Genomic DNA, 24,229 nt, shown 5'->3' on the forward strand with positions numbered 1-24,229 from the left:
ATTTCCTGCTGCATGCAGTGGTGGATTTTGAGATAAGCTCCAGCAAAGGTTTATCAACAGTTTCACCCAGAGGATCCTGCTGCACAGCACTCTTTCACCATGAATGTACACCAGCTCTAACTCCTCTGTAGGTGATGCAGCCCTGACTGTCCCTCTGCACCTTCACAGCTTGAATTCCCAAAACAGGAACAAGTGACCTGGGGAATCCACACTGATGACATCTGGCAAAAGGTCTCAGTGTAGACCACCCTCCACTGCTCCATAAGAATCCAGGAGAGCTGCCCTTCCCAAGTCTGGCTGCACCCCAGCTGCATGGGAGAAATGAGGGGAGATCACCAGCTGCACAAGCTGAACCATTCCAGAACTCAGGCAACATCACAGGGCTGACCAATTACATGTAATTTTGGCAAACAAAGGTCACTGCAAGCTGGACCCTTCAAGAAGCTCTACAACAACAAACTACCAAAAGGACCCTGATGCATTATGCTGCCCCAAACTCTCAGCATTGAAGCCCACCTATCAATCCACTGGGCTCAGGAACCCTGGAAACAAAGCACCAGCCACTTCTTGTTTAAGTCATTCTCCTCTTTGGCAAGCCCGCCTGATCTCATTTAGAGCTGTTCTTAGGCACAATGTGCAGCCAGAGTCAGCCCCAGGGCCTCAGGCAGAGCCCCACAGCATCACTGAAATGGGTCTGGCCATGGACTGCCATCCTGTGCTCAACTGATACCTCTGATCAGAACTACCTTGGCCTTCAAGGTCCACGTTCTGCTTCTGGAAATCACCCCAAAACAGAATCTGGGGAATTGGGAAGTGTCCTGGTTTGAAAAATGACAGGGAAAGATGAAAAGAAGCTGAATTTGCATTACAGAGCGAGTATCAAGTCTAGATTAACCTTCTAGTGAAAACACGAAAACCTCACAGCACACTACCAGCATCCGGCTGGATGGCACCCAGAACTACCAAAGGGCAACTGGGAGCACTGGGCAAGAGAGATCTCCCCAAAAACCCAAGGGCTGTGGCCACAGACTGAATTCTCAAGACTCCAGAGACTTGGTGGTTCTGAGATGGCCAAAAGCTATTGGGACTAACTTCCCTGCTGTGGTGTTGATGGGTTTTTAGGACGAGGTGAGAGATGAGAATTTGACTCCAAGTTCTCAGAAGGTTGATTTATTATTTTATGATATTCTATTATATTAAAAGAAATTATATACTAAAACTGTACTAAATAAAGAGAAAGGATACAGACAGAAGGCTAGCCAAGAATGAATAATAAAAACTCGTGACTCCGCAGAGAGTCTGACACAGCTGGCTGTGATTGGTTATTAAGAAAACACAATTCAAATGGAGCCCATGAAAGAATCACCTACCACATTCTAAAGCAGCAAAACACAAGGAGAAGCAATCAGATAATTATTATTTACATTTTTCTCTGAGGCTTCTCAACTTCCCAGAAGAAATCCTGGCAAAGGGATTTTTCAGAAAATATCACAGTGACATTCTGCAGTTTGGAAGCCCAGCCTTGGATGAAGCTGCTGCACCTCTCTGCTGACATGGTGTAAACCAGCTGCGGTACCTGCCTGTGTGAGCACTCAGGACAGGAACAGACAGAACAGCAGCCCACACCAGACCCCAACTCCTCTTCTTGCCAGTTCTCAGCCCAGAAGAAGTGTCCAAGGCCAGGCTGGACGAGGCTTGGAGCACCCTGCACCTTGGAAGCTGTCCCTGCCCAAGGCAATAATGGGCTGGAACATGATGAGCCTTAAGGTCCCTTCCAACCCAAACCATCCTGGGGTTCCATGAAAAGGAACTCTAACCCAGATTGTCCTCTGGGGTGACACTCCACACGGGATCATCTCAGCTGCCCACTCCTGTCACCTTTCTGTGACAGGGTCACACTGCTGGGCACAAGGGATGTGCTGACTGGCATCAGACAAGGCCATTTGTGATTCTGATCTGTGCTCCCATGGGCTGTAACCACAGGGGGAAGTGCCAGCAGACAAACTGAGCTCCTGCCAGGAACTGTAATCTGAGGACAGGTGACAACAGCTGCACACATCACACCTTCCCTGAGGAGTTCAGGTGGCCCCAAAACAACTGCTGCTCAAAAAGGAGTCAGCAGAATCCTGTCAGTGGCATCCAAGGAAAGCTGGGGGAGTCATCAGTGGGATGCATAAGCAGGCAGGAAATGAGCTGACAGAGCTGCTGCAGGGCAGAAAACTCAGCAAACTCTGATGGGCCTCAGAGCAAAGACTGAAGTAGCAACTGGGCAGTTTATCACATCCATCCACCTGAGACCATCACCTCCACCATGAACCATGTTCCCTGCCAGGAACGCATCCCTATCCCTGACTCCAGCACATGGAACAACACTTACCTCTTCTCCCTTGATGGCTTAGCTTTGTCTGCTGCAGGGGAGGCAGTATCCCATCCAGAACAACCAGGAGGGATATCCAACAGAACAGAAATCAGGAGCAAAATGGAGCCTTCAGCTGTGCTCCTTAAATCCTGAACCTCACTGTGCACAGAGCTCCTCCTACACCCCCATCCACAGTTTCCTCTTTCTTTCCAAAATAATCCATTGCCTGCTCCACCTCTTCAGGAAAAATGGGGTTCTCACTATTTCCAGCAGCTGTTTTTGGGAGCCCTGCCTATTCTAAATCAATCCTTACATAGGCTGAGTGCAGGCTCTGAACATCCTTTGCTGCTCTCCAGCCCTACACCATCCTCTCCCTCCTCACCCCAATTTATGGAAATCCAGCAAGGTGCAGCCTATTTGTGCCCAGCCTGAGCCCTCCCAAGCCAAGTGATGGTGCCTGCACTGGTCCCTGAGGGAACAGCAAGAAGGACCAGGCAGCAGACTCCTGCAGCGCCCAGACAGACACTCACGTGGGGAGAGTCTTTAGCAGGTTCTCACGCAGCTCCAAAGTCACCAGGTTTGCCAAACTGCAAGAGAAAAGGGAGCAAGAAAGCCAGGTTCACTGGACAGGGCTCAGGGATACAAGGGGCTGCTCATGTCCCTTCCCTTGGAACCACCCCTGGTGTCCTGTGCAATGCATGGATGTGCACACGTGGATGGAGATGGGGAACAGAAACACAATGAAAATGGCTCTGGGGGACACGGGTGCTTGCTGCAGCCACAAGGAACAACACTGTGCCCACACTCAGGACAAAGAACACGCTGCCACAACAGGACTCTCTGCCCAAAAAGATCAAACCCCTCTCATGAGGAATGCCAAACCCCATGGGAGAGGCACTGCACCCCACGAGGCCACTGGCCAGCAGCATAAATCTGAATCAAACATTGTCAGGCAGCCCATACCTGTTTGGAAAGGGGAAAATGGGCACTCAGAACACAGGGAAAAACTGGATTTGAGGAGACTGGATCAATCCTTGCTGTGCCACAAACCCCAGCAGGGAGCAGGACAGGAACCTTTGTAGGAAGGTCTTTTAACAACCCAAGGCTCAGAGGTGCTGTCTGAGCACCAGGGCAAAGCTGCACCTGGCTTGTCCCTGCCGGTCCTGCCACTGTCCTGGTGCCAGCAGCAAGGTGTCCCCAGCCCAGCCCCTCCCCAGGGGGCTGCCAGAACAGGCCATACTCACTTCCCAATGTCAGTGGGGAGGCTCTGCAGGGACACATCGTTCAGGGCCAAGTGGCCCAGGCTCCGGAGCTGGGTGAAGCCCTCGGGCAGCCTGTGAGAACATGAACAGACTCCATTAATGCTGTGTACAAAGCACAGAATGCCCCAAAACACTCGGATCCACCAAAGCCAGCCTCATCCCAATCAGCATCAATGTGTGGAAAGGAGAACAGGAACCATCACCAACCCTGGCTGCTGATCCAGGACAAGTTCTGCTTCCCAGAGCACAAAACCCACTTGCACCAGACATCACCTGTCCAGAATGGCAAACTCAGTCCTGTAGTACTTGAGCACAAATCCCAGACTAAACCATGCCATGGGAGCATTTACACTTGAGTAAAGGAGGGCTCCCAAGCATTCCAAGTGCCCAAAGGACATCTCTGCAGATGACACTGCAGCATTCCCCAGGGCCAGGCACCAGCACAACACACCCAAGGTGTGACAGAACAGGGAAAAACCCTGGAAGGAAATTCCTGGAGGAAATTCCTCTGCTTCCACAGGCAGCTCATAGAGCCCCCTCAGCACCCACCCCTCAAAACATCTGAACCCTGAGCAGAAATGCTCTGACAAGTAACACCTGGTGCAGAAGTGCTGGTCACTCCTGTGGTGCAGGGATTGTCACCAGCAGGGAGGGAAGCTTGTCTCACTCCAGCAGGGCCTGGCACCAGGAGAGGGAGCAGAGTTAATGTGCCTCAAACCTGGGCAGCACCTGCCCTGAGCACAAAGGGACACCTGGGGCCACACGGGCACCTGCATGGACCCCTGCAGCAAGACACCAGTGCCTGGAAATGTGGCTCACCAAGGCAGGGGAGCCACACTAAATCCCAAATTTATGCATTAAAAGCTCCAGAGACAGAGTACTGAAAGACACATCAGAGATTCCTGCTTGGGCACAGCTCTGAGCACTGAGGTAAGAGGGGTACAAAGCATGGCTATCCTCAGTTCTGAATAACAGAGAGGTGGAAAAGGGGCTAAGAGGGGGCAAAAAGGGCTGAGAGTGGGGCCCAAAAGGGCTCTGGGGTGCAGAGGATGGCATGCAGGCTTTTTCTGCTCTGCAGCACAAGCCCATATCCATTTTGGTTTGTGACCAGTGCAAAGGGAACAACAAACTCATTGCAAGAGGACAGAAGTCCTCACTGTTGGCACCAGCACAACAGCAGTCATCACTCACAGCCCCCAGGCCCCGAGGATGGAGCTCACCCCAGCTCCTCCAGCACCAAGTGTTCCTGTGCCAGGAGAATGCCAGGAACACCTCCAGTGCCAGGAGAGCAGACACTGCAGCTTTGGAAGAGGCAGGGCAACCCCAGCCTTGGCTTGACAAGGAGACAATTACAAGATGAAGATCAGAGAAAGCCAGGCACAGTGTGCAATTCCAGTTCTCCTTCTCAGCTGGACTAATAGAGTTCATGTGCCTTCCTACCTGGAGAGAGGATTCCCACTGAAGTCTGCGATTTCCAGGGATTTGCAGAATTTGATGCTCTCAGGAATTTCTGGAATGTCTGGAAAAAAACAGGTGAAAGAACAAAAGAGGCATGAGAAAATGGGACAGCAGGTAGTGGTGGCAGCCTGAGACACGGCAGCACAAGCCCACGTCAGAGCTGAGGAGCGCTGAGGGCGGGGAAGGGCACAGCTTCCCCTCAGCACGAGGGCACTGTGGGGTTTGGGCACTGCTGCTGCCCAGCTCTGGCCTCACCGTTGCGGGAGATGTCCAGCTCCACCAGCTGCATGAAGTTGGCCACCTCGGGGGGCAGCCTCTGGATCTCATTGTCGCTCAGGCCCAGCTTGCGCAGGTTCAGGAGCCTGAAGAAAGGCTGAGACAAAGGGACATGACAGGGTCAGCAGCAGCTCCTCAACACCCATCTCCTCATCTCAGGGGAAGCCTGAGCAGCCCCCCTGAGAGCCTGCCTGCTCCCACCACCCTGTCCCACCAGGGGCAGTCACTGCATGGATCAGAACCCCCATGAAGGGATTCTTGTATTTGTGGGGTGCCCCGACAAAGGTCAGGAATGATGAATCTGACTCCATGTGCTTAGAAGGCTAATTTATTATTTTATGATCTATATGATATTAAAGAATGCTATACTAAACTATACTAAAGAATACAGAAAGGATACAGACAGAAGGCTAAAAGGTACTAACGAAAAACTTGTGACTCTCTCCAGAGCCTCGACACAGCTTGTGTGATTGGCCAATAAGTAAAAACAACTCACATAAAACCAATGAAACCTCTTGGTAAACAATGTCCACACACATTCCAAAGCAGCAAAACACAGGAGAAGCAAATCAGGTAATTATTGCTTTTGTTTTTCTCTGAGGTTTCTCACCTTCCCAGGAGAAGAATCCTGGGCAAGGGGATTTTTCAGAAAATATGACGTTGACAAGAGATGAGGGTACAAGAAAAAAGGCATGAATGAGTTCAGGTTGATCATTCATTTAGCATCTGGGACCCCACTGCTCTCCTCCCTCCTGCACAGGATACAGATCACACATTCCCTGTCTCCTACAATAACAGCTCCCCTCAGGCTCTGAAGCCCAGCACCACAGAGAAGTCACCTAGAGCAGCTTGCAGCAGACACCTGAGTTTGTGAGGCAGGTCCAGAAGGGCCAACAAAGGAGAAACACAAGGAGAGCAGCAGCCCAGAGAGCCGTCCCTGCTGCTGCACACACCTGCTGCGCAGCACGTTTGGTCAGGACATCAGGGACAGGTCCCCACACCATCAGGGACAGGCTTGTGCCCCTTGTGCCAAGTGGAAAAGGCACAGGTGAGCTGTCAGCACGGCCCCAGACAACACCGAACTAGACAAGGCATGAAAACTCCTTTCTAGAAACACCACAGCCATAGGAATGGTGGCTGGAAGGGCCCTCACAACATCTGACTTTTTCACACACCCCTTGGGGCTCCCACAAGCCCATCAGCTGCAAACGGCAAATCCCAGGATCCACCAATCACTCCTCCAAGTCACCACAGCCCCAACGAGCTCAGTAAACACAATGTACTGTAATTATCAACTGACCACATACTGCAGCTGATCCTAACCACTGCCAGAGGTCAGCTCCTGGACAGGATGGGAACCAGGGCTGGGGTGTTTGCTGCATTTCCTGGAGTGTTTCAGAGCACTGGGAACAACAAACAACAATATGGGGCCACTGCAGAAACTGCTCACAAACGACCGAGGACGAACTCAGGTCTGTGCAGGGACGTGCACAGGCCATGTCTAAATTACATCACCCCATGTTTGTCCTCAGCAGAGGCAGGGAGGGGTCACAGCAGCACAGGAGAGGCAACTCTGGGGTCATCCTGAGGTCCCAAAGCACAGCCAGGGTCACGGCTCCTCCTGCAGCCCACACTGACAGGGACCAAACCAGAGCAGGCTATGAGCCTCCCTCCTCAGGTGCCTTCCAGATCCCACCTGCACAAGAGCTGATGGGCAGAGCTCCCCAGGAACTCCTGGTGCCTTTCCAGGTCCCACCTGCACAAGAGCTGCTGGGCAGAGCTCCCCAGGAACTCCTGGTGCCTTTCCAGGTCCCACCTGCACAAGAGCTGCTGGGCAGAGCTCCCCAGGAACTCCTGGTGCCTTCCAGGTACCCACCTGCACAAGAGCTGCTGGGCAGAGCTCCCCAGGAACTCCTGGTGCCTTTCCAGGTACCCACCTGCACAAGAGCTGCTGGGCAGAGCTCCCCAGGAACTCCTGGTGCCTTTCCAGGTACCCACCTGCACAAGAGCTGCTGGGCAGAGCTCCCCAGGAACTCCTGGTGCCTTTCCAGGTACCCACCTGCACGAGAGCTGTGGGCAGAGCTCCCCAGGAACACCTGCAGGTACCTTCAGGTGTGGGGCACCCCCAGGACCCCCCAACACCATGGAAAATGAGCACAGAGCAGACAAGGGAGGAGCAAACAGAACCCTGAGAAGATGCACAGGGCACAAGCGAGCTGCTCCCCCTCCTGCAGTGACCACCACGAGCTCTGCAGGTGTACCTGCAGCAGTTCTGCACACACCCAAGGCTCTGCAGCTCCCAGTCCCAGCCAGGACACACTGCTGGGCACAGGTGTGTGTCTGAGGGGCACAAACCCCAGCACAGCCCCTGCTGCTGTCCTGCTTCCACTCTGCACAGGGGAAGTGATCAGAGATGAACAGCACTGATGGGAAATTCACACCTCTGATGTCCTAAAGAACCATAATAATTGTGTAATGAGTAAATAAATTTAAAAACTAACCCCTCTCACCAGCTCATCAGTGGCCCTGTTTAACTCTGTTTATCTCATGCAGACCAGCTCAGTGAAAAGGAAGTGGGTGAAAGTCTAAATGACAACAAAGGTCCAGGGGAGCAGGAGCTTACAGACTTGATTTGCTATTGTTTCCTAGAGCCTTCTCCTAATTTTAGAATGCAAGGAAATTCCAGACAAGACATGGTGCTTGCCTGCCAGAGTCTGCACACTGGAAAATAACCACAGGGGCTGAGCACCCACAGCCCAGGCTGCAGCACTGCTGCCCAGGGCACAGGTGGTCTCAGAACACATCTCCACACTTTTAAAGGACAATTTAGGTTTATTAAATTAATAAACCTAGGCTGTGCAGCAGCTCCCAGCTCCTTCCTTTTTCTTAAAAAGGTTTCTAAACCCCCTGGCACTGCCAGAGCTGGGCACAGCCCACGTGCAGAGCTGCAGGAGCTGCGTCCCACTTGGCAGAATCACTTACACTGGACCTGAATAAAACGTTTAGATGTGACAGAAAGTGAAACCAGCCAACAGCCATCAGTGGTAGCCAGAAAAATAAATGTGAGAATTGCAGTGTTTTTGTGCCTGAATGCAGGTTTTATATTTGCCAAAAAGAGATGGCAAGAGGATGTGACCAAGAGCTGCAAACGCTGCCTCTGACACGAATTTCCATGTCATTTCCAGCTCAGTATTCTGGGAGCTGAAGCCTTCAGCTCAGCCCAACAACTCAAAGCAAAGGCTGCACAGGAGACTCACTTGTGACACTTGAAAGTGAGAACAAACAGATTTAAAAATTCTTACTAGAACTGAGAGTGAAACCTTGATTACACATCTCTGCAGACTGGCAATTATCCCTTTTGCTAATCAAAGCTTACCCCAATTCCCAGAGCTGACAAAGCAAACCCCTGGATTTGGCACCACATTCAATATCTCAAATAAAGAGAAACTTCCCCACCTTCAACGTTTTCTGATTTATAAAATAAAACACCACCAAATCTGCCCAACCCAGATCCCTTAATGTCCAAACTGGACTCAGAGTACATTAAAAATAGAAGTTTGAAGAAGAAAAAAAGGTAAGCCCAATCTCTCCCTGTTTCCTGGCAGCCCAAAGCCCGCAAGGACCAGCACAGAAATATTCCAGCACACAGGAATCCAGAATCAGCACAGGAATATTCCAGCAGCTCAGAGTGTGATGGAAATTATCACTAACCAAAAAAAAAAAAAAAAAAAAGCATAATAGCAGCTGGGTGTAACTGGGGGGAAAGCCTTTGCAAAGCAGGGTGCATTACAAAGATATTCTCTGTTGAAGCACGGGAGTATGCACAGGGTAGATAAGGCAGAAAACAGCTACAAAACTGTCCTACAATGCAAATTCAGGGACATAAGTTCTTACAATGCTCAGAGCAGCCACAGTGCAACCAACTGGAAATAATATGAAATAGTCACTAATTAGGGACAGGTATAAAGAGTTTGTAAAGAACCATATGCCAAAAGATAAGTAACGCTCCACAAAATGACAACATTGCAAAAAAAGGCACAAAACTGTGAAATTCAGGCTCTGCAGCAGGTTTTCAGATGTGACATCCTTCCTCAGCAGCCCCTTGAGAGCCAAATGCATGCAAACACATCCAAGCGTTTCGCTAAGTTCTGAAACCAAATTCAGGTACTTCAATCTTTAAAAAAGTCAAAAAAGGCAACCTAAACGCATGGATTTTTCAGTCAAAAGGGACTGAGCTATAACCTGATACAATATCCTTCCAATCCTTTGTATATCACAGATCCATGCAATAATTCATGTTGGAAGGTACCTGGGAGATCTGCAGTCCAGCCTCCTGCTCAGGACAGGATCGGGATGAGGCCAGAGCAGGCTGCTCAAACCTCCAGCCATGGGGGATGGCCCAAAACGACTCTGGGCCCCGGCTCCACCAAATAATGATCCTCCCAGGGCAGCCTCTTGGCTCCACTGGTTCACAGGCCTCTGTGAAACCAATAAAACCCCTCAAAGATCCCTTGCTGCTGCTGACAGTCACATACTGAGTGTGGTCAACATCACCCATCAGACAGAACCAGTAGAATGTTGGGGGGTCAAACCCTGCCCAGTGACACCCCACAATCCCTACACATCCACAACTCCCACAGCTTCCCTCTACAGACCTGTCTCTTCCTTCTGGCATCCTGTCCTTGTCACAGGCTGGGTTTTTTCCCCCTTAACTGGAGAATGGAGACAGCTGGTGTTGGGTTTTCAGCGTTGAACTCTGTTTTGACTGGAAGTTATGTGATGGCAGTTTTGACGTGCCAAACCACAGAAAGGTTTGGGTAGAAGGGGACCTTCAAGACCACCCAATCCCACTCCTGCCATGGGCAGGGACACCTTCCACCAGCTCAGGTTGCTCCAAACCCCATCCAATGCGGCCTTGGACATTTCTAGGGATGGGGCAGCTACAGTTTCTATGGGCACCCCGTGCCAGGGCCCTCCCACCCTCCCAGGGAACAATTCCTGCTCAATATCCCATCCATCCCTGCCCTCTGGCAGTGGGAAGCCATTTCCCTTGTGCTGTCACATCAAGCCCTTGTGCAAAGTCCCTCTCCAGCTTTCCTGCAGCCCCTGTGGGTACTGAAAGCCTGCACTAAGGTCTCCCAGAGTCCTCTCTTCTCCCAGCTGAACAATCCCAAGTCTCTCAGCCTTTCATCACTGGAGAGGTGCTCCAGCCCTCTAATCATCTCCGTGGCCTCCTCTGGGCCCGTTCCAACTGGCTGATCTATGCAGGAGTGAGAAAGGATGAAAGCCCCATGCAATTATTAGCGAGCCTCTTGATCCAGAGCACTGCATTTGGCATCAGTTTATGGAAGAGAAATATCCAGTGCTGACAGCAGAATCACACAGTGACAGCCAAAACTGTGCCCAAAATGAGCCCTTCCAGGTCAGCCCCTGCAGCAGCCAAGCACTGTGTCCAGTTCTGGGCCCTCCGTTTGGGAAGGATGTTGAGATGCTTGAGCACATCCAGAGGAGGCAAGGAGGCTGGTGAGGGGCTGGGAACACAAACCCTGTGAGGAACGTTTGAAGGAGCTGGGGCTGTTCAGCCTGGAGAAGAGGAGGAACACAAACCCTGTGAGGAACGTTTGAAGGAGCTGGGGCTGTTCAGCCTGGAGAAGAGGAGGAACACAAACCTTGAGCTTGAAGGAGCTGGGGCTGTTCAGCCTGGAGAAGAGGAGGAACACAAACCCTGTAAAGAACGTTTGAAGGAGCTGGGGCTGTTCAGCCTGGAGAAGAGGAGGAACACAAACCCTGTAAAGAACGTTTGAAGGAGCTGGGGCTGTTCAGCCTGGAGAAGAGGAGGAACACAAACCCTGTAAAGAACATTTGAAGGAGCTGGGGCTGTTTAGCCTGGAGAAGAGGAGGCTCAGAGGTGACCTTATTGCTCTCTACACCTTCCTGAAGGGAGGCTGCAGACAGGTGGGGCTGGTCTCTCCCACCGGGCAGCACTGACAGAACCAGAGGACACAGTCTCCAGCTACATCAGGGACAGTACAGGTTGGATATTAGGAAGAAAATTTTCACCAAAAGAATAATAAAGTACTGGAATGCTCTTCCCAGGGAGGTGGTAGAATCACCACCTCTGGATGCGTTTAAAAAAGACTGGACATGGCACTTGGTGCTGTAGTCGAGGTGTTAGGGCATAGGTTGGACTTGATGATCTTACAGGTCTCTTCCAACCTCATTATTCTGTGATTCTGTGAAGCAGAGCCAGCCCAGCTCACCCTCAGAGGGGAGGCCAGTCCTGCCCCAGGAACATTTCCACACCCCACACTGGGCTGGCCTGGGGTTACCCACAGAAACACGAACAGGCTCAGCCGGTTTGGGAAACCAGACACACTGGTAGCAGCACACACAGCCTCCGCTGGCAGACTCACCTTTGGCTCCTGCTGAGCAGGGGAACACCTCGGCAGCCCCAGGCACCCATGGCTGACCCTGCACATGATTCTCCAGGATGCCCAACACCCACTGGCAGAGCTTTCCAGCCAGCAAGAGGCACAAGCAGCCAAGTCCCTGCCCCTGGGGAGTCACGAGGTGTGCCTGTACCTCAGCCAGGGCAGGGCACAGCTCTAGGCCCACAGGGAAGCAGAGTGCTCCCAGGAGGAAGGAGATGCCCACCTGAGCCAGGAACAACCCTCGGCCCTCATAACCCTGCGTGGCACAATGGGCCAGCAGCAGCAGCACGGATAGGTGGCACTGGCCAAGATCAGGAGAAGGAGATGAGCCACTCCTGAGGAGGGACAACAGAACCCCTGTGTTGTTATTATAGTGCAAGAGTTCTATTGTCATTACATTGCAAAGGTTCCATATTGCTAGAGTTTCATACATCCTTGATATTTCTTGTAGGCAGCTCCTCTAGCACTGACTCTTCCTTGTCCTCACAGCAGCCAACTGACTCCAGTTCCCACCAATCCACTCTTATAACACTCTAGTTACTGGCTACAGGGGTGGCCTGTTAACATCAGGCCTGCTCCTAATCTTTAGTAACTGGTTCAGCTGCAGCTCTTTAGAGGATAAGATACATTCTATACCACCTTCATTTACCAATACTGTATGCCCCTACACCCCTTCCTCACTCCCTGCATGGGGAAACAACTGTCCTGCTCCAAACCTGCACCAGCCACCTCCTGCCCCGCCCCAGAGACCTGCACCTGTCCTCACAGCCTGGAGCAGCACCAGGCAGGTGTCCCAGGCCCTGCAGAATCCAAAAAAAGGACTGCAGGGCACATCCAGACAGCAGGGGATGTTCTGGAGAGCCAACAGCTCTGGAACTGCAAAAGGTTCTGGAGGAGGGACAGGCTGTCAGGGACAGCAGCTCACTCCAGAAGGCAACCTGCAGCACAGATCCACGCAGGGGCTGAGCCAGGAAGGGACCTGCAAAGACCAGGCAGTCCAAGCTCTGCTCAGAGAGAGGTCAGCTACAGCACCTGGGGCAGTACGTGTACACACAGCAATGTCCTGTGACACACACACACATCAGAGCCACATGTGACATGCACACACAGCAGTCACACACATGTACACACACAGCAGAGTCACATGAGACATGCATACACACAGCAGAATCTCAAAGGACCTTCTAAGCCCATTCTCTGTCTTTAAGGAACTCTCTGGAGCAGGTTCCATCCCCTCTCTGCCATGACCAAACCTTCAAGTTGTGTTTCTCCAGCTGATGTGACATGGTCTGTGAAGCTCCCAGCAAGAGTGCTGAGGCTGCAGCAGAGCCCCCGGACATAAACAAAGGGCTGCTGGAGCTGTTAGGTGATCTAAGAGAACCACAGTGTCCAGTGATGCCAGGAATTCAGACACCACCCCCACGTCTCCCTCCTGCTGCAGCTGATGCTTGGCAGAGCCTTGGTCCACCCCCCACTCACTCATTCAGTCAGATCAAGAGGTGGAAAATGAAAAAAGGAGAAAGGACAATGGATAAAAGGCTCAGGACAAACCCTCTGAGCCACCACTCAGCTATGCCGTTTCCCAGAAACAGCAAAATCCCAAGGGCAGGCCTGGAAAGCCAACCATGAGGATTAGGGACAGAGAGGCAGCCTGGCTCTGGGGTGACAGTGCTGGCCACCACAGCCACCCCCACGCTGGCCCAGGGGGCTGCTGCAGCCGCTCAGGCAGGAGGGGGAACAGGCTGCAGTCCTGGAACACCCTGATGGAGCACGGCAGGGTCAGGGACAGAGCCACTGAGCTCCCCTGGCAGCCTGCTGGTGTCTGCAGCAAGCTCCGAGCCCTGTGCCCATCCCCTGTGCCCACAATGGCAACACCAGCCCTGGGGGCTCCTGTCCCACCTGCAGGAGATGCATCTGCACTGCCAGGGAAACACAGAAAGTGTCTGGCTGCTGAGCCTGGCACCTGGAAAACACCAAACACGTCTGCATGCAGGCTGATCTCCCCTCCCAGGTCAGCACCATCACTCTTTTCCAAACCTTTGTTTCCCTAAGGCTACAAAAAAAGGGTTTCTGGCCTAACCAGGGCTAAGCTCCAGCTCTCCCTTCACCTGGTGCCAAATCTCATAATGCCATGGGAGCCAGGACACAGGAAGGTCTGTTCCCCAGCATCACCTCATGCTCCCCATGTTCTCACCTGTACCACAGCCACCCCCATCTGTGGAGACACAGAGAGGAGGACAGACAGACAGACAGCTGGGCTCCTCTATCAGTTTCCATGAGAGAGCCATGCTGTCCTCAGCACAGACAGCTCTTGGAGCTGCCTCAGCCCCAGGACCCTCCTGCCAAGAGCAGACAGGAAGGGGGGGGCTGCCCAGTGTCCCCGCAGGCTCTGGGGACATCCCTCCCTCAGCCAAGCAGGCTTTAGGCAGGTTCCAGCGCAGAACCTCTGCAGGTTACAAACAGCAGCACTGCTGGAGCAGAGCAGGACACGTGTCAGGGGAAGAGGAGGCAAGCACCAGCTTAACCACAGAGCCACAACAACGTCACACTCAGGCCAAGGGCTCTGGAACCAGGTGGCGACAATTTACGCAGCTGGAATCAGGAACAGGATCTATACCACAAGCACAATCTTGGCTCTGGAATGGGACAGAGACTCTGCTCCTGCAGCCAAACCACCATGGTGCTCCCAGCTCTGCTGGCCCAACAGAAGGGCTCAGACACCTCCTCTCTTGTAGGTGTTCTCTCCTCACGTGGGGCACCATTTACCAGTGCTGGTGCTTGGCACCAATCAACAGTGGACTCAAACTGACTGGCACCATCAGTTTATTATCCTACAGTGAAAAAAACTCTCATACCTTCTCTGTAAACTTCCTGGGCAGCTCCACACAACGTTGCCTCCTTCTCTTCTTCTTCCTTCTGCAGAACCAGCCAACTCCTTCCTGTCCCTTGCACAGCCACCTGACCCTGTCTGTCCCTCACAGCCCATCCTGACCCCTCCTGCTCACAGCACAGCCAGCAAACTCTGACTCTGAAGGACTCTCGACGAGCCAACCCCTTCTCTTCTAACACCCATCCTTATGGGACACAGCTGTGACTATTAAGGGCAAGGCTGTTCCCACTCTTTGGTAATTAGTACAGCTGCAATTCATCAGGGGTGAGATTGCCTGCAGCACCATCTCTATTCTTTTACAACCTGTTCTCCCACACTCCTCTTTCTCAAAAACAGCCTGTGACAAGCCAGGCTGCCCCAGACACCAGGTCTGGGTCAGCTGCGCTGGTAGCAGGTGATTTTCTTCAGGGACCAAGCAGCCCAGCAGTGCCTGTTGTGTGACCACTCCTCCAACACGAGCTAAGGGCTCCAAGGCAGAGGTTTTGCCAACCCTTCAGCCCTGGAAGTGCCCATGCTGAGGTGCTCCTCAGTCTCCTCACCTCTCATTTATCTTCAGAGAATTTCAAGTCCACCTGTCCAGCCCTGCTAGAGCAGTCCCTGCCTCCAGCAGCACAGCACATGTTTAATTAAAGGCAGCATCAGACTGTGCAGCAGGAAAATAATTACAACGCTCCTTGTGATTCACGAGCAGGAGGGCCTGCTTCCCATGCCACCATGGGCTGGGCTCCTAGATGAGCTCTGAGTTTGTCTCCAGGCTGGATGAATGCATGGGACCCTGCACTGCAGGCAGGAGGTGTCTGTCCATCCATCTGCCAGCACTGCAACACAGCAGCTCCTCTAATGCTGGGAGCAAAACCAGCTCATGCATCTGGGCCTTGTGTTTCATTCCCATTTTCCTGGTTAAACATGGGCTTGGCATGTTCCTCCTGTCCCTGGAGGAAGCAGAGCTGCTGCACGCTCCACAGCTGGGCACTGGGACACCCAGCCTGCCTCAGACACCTACAGGTGAAGTGTGAAGAGACCTGGGGCCCCTCCTTCCACAGGTGTGCTGAGAGATCTCACACCTGTGCCAGTGGCTTGTCTCTGGGGAAATCAAGCCCGGGACAGAGTCAGGAGGAGCTGGAAACAGCGACTGCAAAGCAAAACAGGCAGGAGCTGATCAGCTCTAAGGTTAAACCCAGCACTTCGAAGTGCTCAAAGGCAGCATGGCACAGGTGAGGCCACAGAACTGGCCACACCTGAGTGCCATGGCTGGGCAGCACAGGCCCAGCTCCAGAGGTGGCTCAGCTCCCTCAGCAGAGCAGGACTCACTTCCAGCACAGCCCAGTGCCTCCAGGTAACAGTGAGCAAACCCAAGAGACACCTGTCCCTACAGACAGAAACCAGGAAGGCAATTGTTGTTCTCAGAACAGCTCAATTCAAGAAGAATCACTGAAATCTGATGAGGATAACTGAGTTAACCCGAGCTGAGGTCAAACAAGCTATCACACTGCTGAGAGGTGGGAACATCAGTCTGGAGCTCCAGCAGAGCAGCCCCAGGGGCACCCTGCTGCCACAGGGAGGGCACCACAACCACCATGCAGGTGCCCTTTACCCGGGGACTTGGTCTGAGCCACCTCAGGCAGTGGACACAGACCAGCTGCCCCCCAACACCACATCTCCTCAGCTGTTCCCATCCCACCAGTGCTTCCTTCTCCCCTCCTCACAGTATTTACAGCCAGATCCTGAACCACCTCCAGGCCAATGAACTTCTCTGGCTGTAGGCACATGGTCACCCACACCTGAAAGGTGGCAATTCACCACCAGTGCTTCCTTCTTCCCTCCTCACAGGATTTACAGCCACATCCTGAACTAGTTCCAGGCTAGTGAACTGTGGCCTGGAAACAAAACAATCCTCAAAACGGGATCTTGTGAAACAGAAAAGAAAGACTCTGGAAAGGAGACATGATCAAATGAAATGCAATTGAAAAAAAAAAAAAAAAAAAAAAAACCCAGAAAATCCAGATTTAGTGACTACAAGAAAGTGGTCTGGGAGGAAATCAGGTGCAGTGCAAAGGACCAAACCAGGCCAAAACTAACTTCACAGATGTTGCAAAAGCAGGGAAAAAAATCAAGGAGGAAGACACAACTTGGATGGGAAGATATGAGGGACACGGTTAGTGAACTGTGGCTGCAGGCACACGGTCACCAACACCTGAAAGGTGGCAATTCAGGCAGTTCAGTCCCAAAGAGACACTGCCGGCATGCCAGCCATGCTCAGCTCTGCAGTCAGGGACATTGCAGAAGGCATGGAGGAGATGACAAGAGGACACTCCTTGTGTGCCTGCAGCAGGAGAGGCACAGAGGGGCTGGTGAAGCAGGGCAGGGGCACTGGGGGCAGCCACAGGAGCGGCCCCACATGCTCCTGCCCACACTGGAGGCAGCAGAGCAGCAGGGCAGCCCCAGCAGGCTGCTCCCTGCCAGCCCCACACGGCCCTCCCCTGCAGCCCGGCGGATTTCCGACTATTTAACCCCGAATCAAGCCCTGAGGAATGCACTGCCAATATCTAAAAGTACTCAAGGGCTGGGAATACATTCCAGCAAAGACAAAGCGACTGTCTGGGAGCCAAGGCTCGGCAGCTGCTGCTGCTCAGGCGCTGCAGCAGGGCTGAGGAATGCTGTCCCCTTCAGAGGGGCCGGGGCAGCAGCTGCTGGGCACACAGCACACAGCCAGGAGCAGGGAGCAGCCCCTGCTCCAGGTGAAACAACAAACCAGCCCCAGAGAGGCAGTCCTGAGCCAGGATTGAACCCAGACACCACAATCAGCATCCCATCGCTGCCGAGGCTGGGGAGTGATCGATGCTGATCTTTCACATGAGGCAGCAGCAGCAGACTCTGGCTGTGTGAAGAGGGGCCCTGAGCACAGCCCCAGCACTCACAGCCTGCACCTCGCTCTGTGCAGTGGGATGGGGCAAGAAAGGAAGGACCAGAACTGCCTGTGGCAGGCACAGGGCATTCAGGGGCACTTTCCATTGAAATATATGGAATAATATACTGTAAAGATATGAATATATTTCGTATATTCCAGTATATTTATATACTGGAATATATTAAATATATTCATATCTTTATAGTATATTATTCATATATATACAGTATATTATTCCATATATTTCAATGGAATATGAGCAGGCCGTATTCCATACAACCCCATACAACCCCAGCACTCACAGCCTCCACCTTGGTCTGTGAATGAATATATTTCATATATTCCAGTATATAAATATAAACATAAATATGAACATAAATATACTGGAATATATGAAATAATCATGGCATTGAGTGCTGTGGTTTGGTTGACAAAATGGTGTTCAGTCAAAGGTAGGACTCGATCTTGAAGGTCTTTTCCAGCTTCAATGATTCTGTGACTAATTTTTTCCATAACAGAACCACTACACATTGTGCCTACTTTAAGGACCTCAGGCACTTAAAAAAATTTCTCTTGCTTTTGGAAAAAAAAAATCCAAATCACATTTTAATCTGGTGGTATTCCTGTATCAAGCATTAAAATAGTGTAGCCTTAAGTACCTTCTGTCAGAGTAGTAGGCCAATCTCCTATAATTCTCCTAGAGAATTATAAAAAGGTATTTCTACATGTTCATTGATGTTATATGCAGTGCTGTCTCCTCCAGCTGCTGCAAAGCAGGTCTCTTCTGCCTGGTTAAATTAGATATATGGAAGAAATTCTTACTGTGCATGTAGTGAAGCACTGGAGCAAAACCATTACTCTGGAGAGAGCTGTGGAGATCATTTCAGGGAGAGCATCCTGGGTGTGGGTGAAGCAGCCAAACCCAGCACACCCCAGGTTCTACCCAAGCACCTCTGCCCCTTTCTGATTTGCCTGAGCATTTAGGTTTTCCCAGCCAGACCCTTCTCTGGCACACCAGCACCTCAGGAATCACCTCCTCCCATTCAGCCAAGGGATACCATCTACTTCTACACCACCCTCTCAGCAAAGAAGGGTCAACTTGCAACTACAAGAAAGTAATTGACTGATCTGTAATGCCACAGCTATTAGCAGAGGGAAAAATGCCAAAAGTTGTATTATACAATAACCTGTTGCAATTGTTTCCAATCAGATTGTGTTTTCCAGAGGCAGAAATCAAAAGTGGGTTTATCCAACAGATACATTTCCAGCACAGTGAGGCACCTTAAAACCACCAAATACCCCAAGAAACCAGGTCTAACCCTGAAACTAGGAATCCAAGACAGGGCAATGAAACCAAGCCCAGTAGCTGGTGCAAAGTGGGGGACTCAGTGGCAGCTTGTACCCTTGGGGTGCATGAAAGCATACCTAGGGGACAGGAAAGCACATCTGGGGGACTGGAGAAGTCTTGAGGAAGAGTTGAGTGTACCCAAACACCTCCCCTGAGCAGGAAGAGGACAAGGAAGAAGGTGCTGGAGCAGCTCCAGAGGAACAGCTCAGACATACACCAGTAAATGCCCTGAACCAGGAATGGAACAAGGAGCCAGAGCCCACAGAAGTGCTGTGATGCCACATCCCCCTGCCCAGCACACAGCTGAGCATCCATCCTTCCATCCACTATGCTCCCACCCCTGCCTCAGCCAAGCTCCTGCCAGGGAGATGCCAAAACAGGGCCCCACAATGCAGGAAACACACGGAACAGTTCAGAGGAGAGCTGAAAAGGCTAACCCAGCCCTGCCCCTACCTCCAGCCATCAATGAACTAATTCTCCCTGGCAGATCCTCAGCAGCACCAAAGGGAACCTGAGACACCTGGGAGGAGCAGGCAGGGCCTCTGCAATGCCACATCCAGAGACAGCCTTGGGAACAGCAGCTGGGGCTGAGGACCTGACACAGCCAACCACCCCCAAAAGCAGCAGCAGGAACCCAAGAGGGGCACAGCAAACCCAGCAGGCAGCAACGCACACGGGGCAGGTGTTAAATCACCCAGCAGAGACCTACAGAGAGCTTTATAACAACCCAGGAAGGACTGAGCAGGTGCTTCCACGTCCCTGCAGGTACCAAACCAGTGCCAAGCAAGGGCTGGTGAGAGACAGAGGACCACAGCCATTCCAACCACAGCCACCTGAATTTTCATCATTTTTTACTCCTCTAAACCTCTCTACTGCCCAGCTGCCTCTGCACCTCCTATTCCACACACCTGAACCCCCTCCAAGGCCTGAGCTGGTGGGGAGACAGGCTGGCAGCACACCCACACTTGTCCCAGAGAGCTGAACGTTAACTTCCTTTCACAGACCTCAAGCATAAAATCCACCTGTGTGCCTTTTTCCTGTTCCCTGTTTGTATATCCAAGAGTTTTATCAGCTCTTTTCTCCATGACTGAGTCCGTGTTTGGCTGCTGCCACCCCAGCACAGATCCTACACCCCTGCTGTCACCAGAGGAGGGTGCACGGGAGATGGCCTGCATTTATTCTACTTTCTGGGCAGCAGCAATGCAGAATACATGTTTTTTGGAGAGACAAACACACATCCAGCTGTCCTAGTAACCCACAGGGCTCCTGAGCTTCTGCAAAGCACCCAGAGCTGTGCTGGCTCCACATACCAGTCTCGCAACCAGCAAGTGAAACCAGTTTGTTGGCTGGTTTTGTTAAACAAATGCAGCTGCAGCTCTGACACAGCCTGAGATGGAAAGAGGCACATCCAGAGCAAGAGGAGGTGCCCACCCCACACCAAGCCTTGGCAGGCTCCAAAGCTGACTCCATGGAGCACTCCTGGCTCCCTGACTTTCTCAGGGAAGGGCTATTAATACAGAGAGATTAGAAGGAGAAGCTTTACTCTTCCATGGGAGTAAATAAACCCCAAGATCCTCCTTACAGCCTTCACATACCAGGAAATTAAAAGCTGCTCTTAATTAGCTTTGTGAGGTGCCTTTTTGCTTTGGGAGAGACAAGCATGGCCTTGAGCTTCTTCCAGGTTCAGTGGGATCCTGATTCCCGGGGGGGAACCTGGCTCCCAGTGGCATCCTGGCCCTGGGTGGGATCCTGGCTCCTGGTGCAGTGAGATCCTGATTCCTGGGGGGATCCTAGCTCCTGGTGGGATCCCGGCTCCCAGTGGGATCGTGGCTCAGGGGTGCAGTGGGATCCTGATTCCCGGTGGGATCCTGGCTCAGGGGTGCAGTGGGATCCTGATTCCTGGGGGGATTCTGGCTCACAAGTGCAGTGGGATCCTGATTTCTGGGGGGATTCTGGCTCAGGGGTGCAGTGGGATCCTGATTCCTGGGGGGATCCTGGCTGCCAGTGGGATCCTGGCTCCCAATGGGATCCTGGCTGCTGAGGGCAGTAGGATCTTGGCTCCTGGGTACAATGGGATCCCAGACCCTGGTGGGATCTTAGCCCCTGGGTGCAGTGGGAGCCTGATTCCCAATGGGATCCTGGCCCCCGGTGGGATCCCAGCCCCCGGGTGCAGTGAGATCCTGCTTCCCGGTGGGATCCTGGCTCCTGGATGCAGTGGGATCCTGATTCCCAGGGGGATCCTGGCTCTCAGGTGCAGTGGGATCCTCATTCCTAGTGGGATCCTGGCCCCTGGGTGGGATCCTGACTCCTGGGTGCAGTGGATCCTAAATCTCGGTGGGATCCTGCCTCCCAGTGGGATCCTGGCTGCCAGGTGTCATAGGATCCCAGCCCCCTGCAGGATCCTGGCTCGCAAGTGCAGTGGGATCCTGATTCCTGGTGGGATCCTGGCTCCCGGTGGAATCCTGGCTCCCAGTGGGAACCTGGCTCTGGGATGCAGTGGGATTCCAGCTCCCAGTGAGATCCTGGCTCTGGACATGGCACAGGGATGCTCTCACCCTAGGCCACAGCAGCCAAACAGGAGGAACTGCTGAAACCCGTCAGTTTCAAAGGGCCTTGCCATGATGGAGGAGCTGCAGAAACCTGGCAGTTTCAAAGGGCCTTGCCATGATGCAAATAGCAACAAGCCCAAACAGGGCAGGACCTGCCCTGGACAGAAATGGGCTCCTCTCCCCAATGTCTCCCACAGTTTCCAGTGCAAGTGGGTATCAGCCCACTGGACAGTGAGAAGAGTGTTTTCTGCAGTGGGCTCAGTCCATCATGGGAGCTGCAGTGAGGAACTGCAGCCCCTGCAAGAGAAAAGCCTGGGGCTTCCCTCTTCAGCACCAGCACTGCTAAAGCCCTGGGACCACAGCCAGCCCTGGGGTTCCACCTCTGCAGAGCCCACAGCCCCAGACACTTCCAGCCCAGCACTCCCCCAGGAGGTGTCCAGCAGCCTGTCCCTGGGCACACTCATGCTGACACACCAGAGCTCCGAGGTCTCCTCCCTCTGCTCAGACTTGTTCAAGATTTCAGTTCCTACTCAGCTCCACCCTCTTGTCCTCCTACACCAGGTCCAACCAGCTCTGCTCCACCCAGGCTTCCTCCAGCCTCCCTCCCCACACTCCAAACTGGAGCACTCCTCCAAAAGCACACCAAGTGTCTCTGGATCCTTCTGGGTTGTGACCGGCTCTGTTTGCCACCTCCGAGTGCTCCAAATTCCATGGAATGTGTTCATTCCTTCCTGCTGAGTGAGACCTGTGCTTCTCAAGTGCTCAGGAGTGGCCTGGATGACTGGGGTATTGTTATGCAGCTCCAACACTGTGATATAGCCAGCTGTACTCCCAAAACCCTCGCCACCAAAACTGCTCTGCACCCTGCTCCTGCAGAGATCTTGCAGCCACCATTCTCTGCAAGATGGGCACAGCAGAAGTCAGTCTTCTCCACCTCTGGAATTCAGACACCCTTGTGGAAAGCACAAGCAAATTATCAAGGAGAATTTATAATTTTCCATTAAATTGTGTGGTATTGCCCTGGCAGCAAATCCCTGCAATGGGGCAGCAGATGCTCCCACACAGATTTAATCCATCCCTCCAAACTGCCCAAGCACAGCCACCTTGAGGAGAAATTTAGGCTCAAAATGGGCAAAGTTTCCACAAGGCACAGGTGGCAAAGAAGCAAGAGCAGCCAGAAGGGGACCTGGCACTGCAGGATGGAGAGAAACAGAGGCTGAGTCTGGCAGCTGGGAAGGGAGAGGTGAGGAAGGCACAGCAGTGCCTCAGAAATCCCAGGAGATGGGCAGAGCATCCCATGGGATCTGGAGCACAGCAGCAGCACAAAGGGCACTGGAAATGCTGCAGAGGAAAACGGTGCCACAGAAAGAGCAGGAGATGCCATGTTTCTGAAACAGGCGAAATAAGGACACAGAAAAGCCTGTCTGAAACACCCAGCTGGTGCTGGCTAAGAAACCCTCAGAAGAGGAACCATATAAACTCATATAAACTCAGGGATTTCCAAGAGAGCCACCTGACCTTCCCAAAAGCCACCCCTCCAATCCTTTCACCTCAAAAATCACCTCCACAGGGAAGTCTTTCTTGAGCCCCTCAAACACAACCAAACACAACCTTGCTGCCCAGGGCTGTGCCCGCTCTCTCATTCCCACTTTTCCGACAGATCTTCACATCCCTGGGTCCTTCAGACCTTCTCCCAGGGAATGGGCACATGCAGCCCCTCCTGTGAAACAAGCACACTGCCCTTTCTCCACCTCATGACAAGCACTAATCCTCCTCCCAGGGTCTCTTTCCCAAAAAAAGCCTTGTTTCCATCAAGGGCTCCTCATCATCCCCCTGCCCCAGCCAAAGAGCTTTCCCACCACCATCCTGCAGGGACAGCGTGTGCCTAAACCCAGTGCTCCCACCTCCTGGTGGAAGGGCAGCTTATTTTCCATTTTTATCACTGTATTCACCTCATACCACACAGATTCCTGCCCCTGCCTTAGGTGCGTGTCCCTACCAACAGGACTAGCCTCAAAAAATGCCCTTCCTGCAGTGACCTGTGTGCCTGGGACCAAAGGCACCTTGGCAGGGAACCTTCAGGATGCACACTGGGTCACACCTAAGATGGGTCACACCTGCTTCCTTGTTCCTGCAGATCTCCTCCTCCTCCTCACGTGCCTCTGGAGCAGCCATGGCACAGCCACAGGGAATCTGGCGGGGCTGGAAAGGGAGGGACAGAGGGGACTCTGCTCTCTCTGCCCAGCGTGCCTCCATCCTCTGGCATGTCCAAACTCCCTGGCTGCTCTCAGAAGCAGCAGCATCTGGGGCTGCTTTCCCTTCAGGTGCACCTGATGCTCACCTGTGAGGGCACTTAGGCCTGCCTGGGGATGGGAGGACACCCAGCATGGCCACAGAAAGCCCTGGGCAGCTCCAGACGGGCTGGGAAGGAGGAGCGTGAGTACAGCAAAGCCAAACTCCCTCCAGGCCTCTCCCTGGAGGGAGTGCAAACACACAGTGGTATCTCTGCAGACTCTCATTTTTGGTTGTTTTCCCCTTCCTGAACTGCTCCAGCTCTCTCCTGAGCTCATGTTAACACACAGCACTGTTGTGCCATGTGCCAAGTGGTTCCACAGCTCTGTTAAACTGCACTTTGCATGAAAAATGATGTCATTAGCTCTGACCTGAACCCTCTTTGGTTTCACTCAATGCTCTCCTGCAAGCAGCAGCAGCAGCAGCTGCTCCCTGTCCCCTCCTCTGGGCCATCAC

General features: G+C 52.7%; 1 protein-coding gene across 1 annotated transcript in view; it reads right to left on the reverse strand.

The window, feature by feature from the left end:
* Positions 1-24,229, reverse strand: part of SCRIB (scribble planar cell polarity protein) — a 127,572-nt gene that overhangs the window by 100,128 nt on the left and 3,215 nt on the right. The window contains 4 exon segments of the mRNA XM_030970808.1: positions 2,890-2,946; positions 3,604-3,693; positions 5,062-5,140; positions 5,335-5,452. Of these exon segments, the coding sequence (XP_030826668.1) occupies positions 2,890-2,946; positions 3,604-3,693; positions 5,062-5,140; positions 5,335-5,452 (344 nt within the window).

The sequence above is a fragment of the Camarhynchus parvulus genome, chromosome 2 (genome assembly GCF_901933205.1).
Source record: "Camarhynchus parvulus chromosome 2, STF_HiC, whole genome shotgun sequence".
Taxonomy (NCBI): Eukaryota; Metazoa; Chordata; class Aves; order Passeriformes; family Thraupidae; genus Camarhynchus; species Camarhynchus parvulus.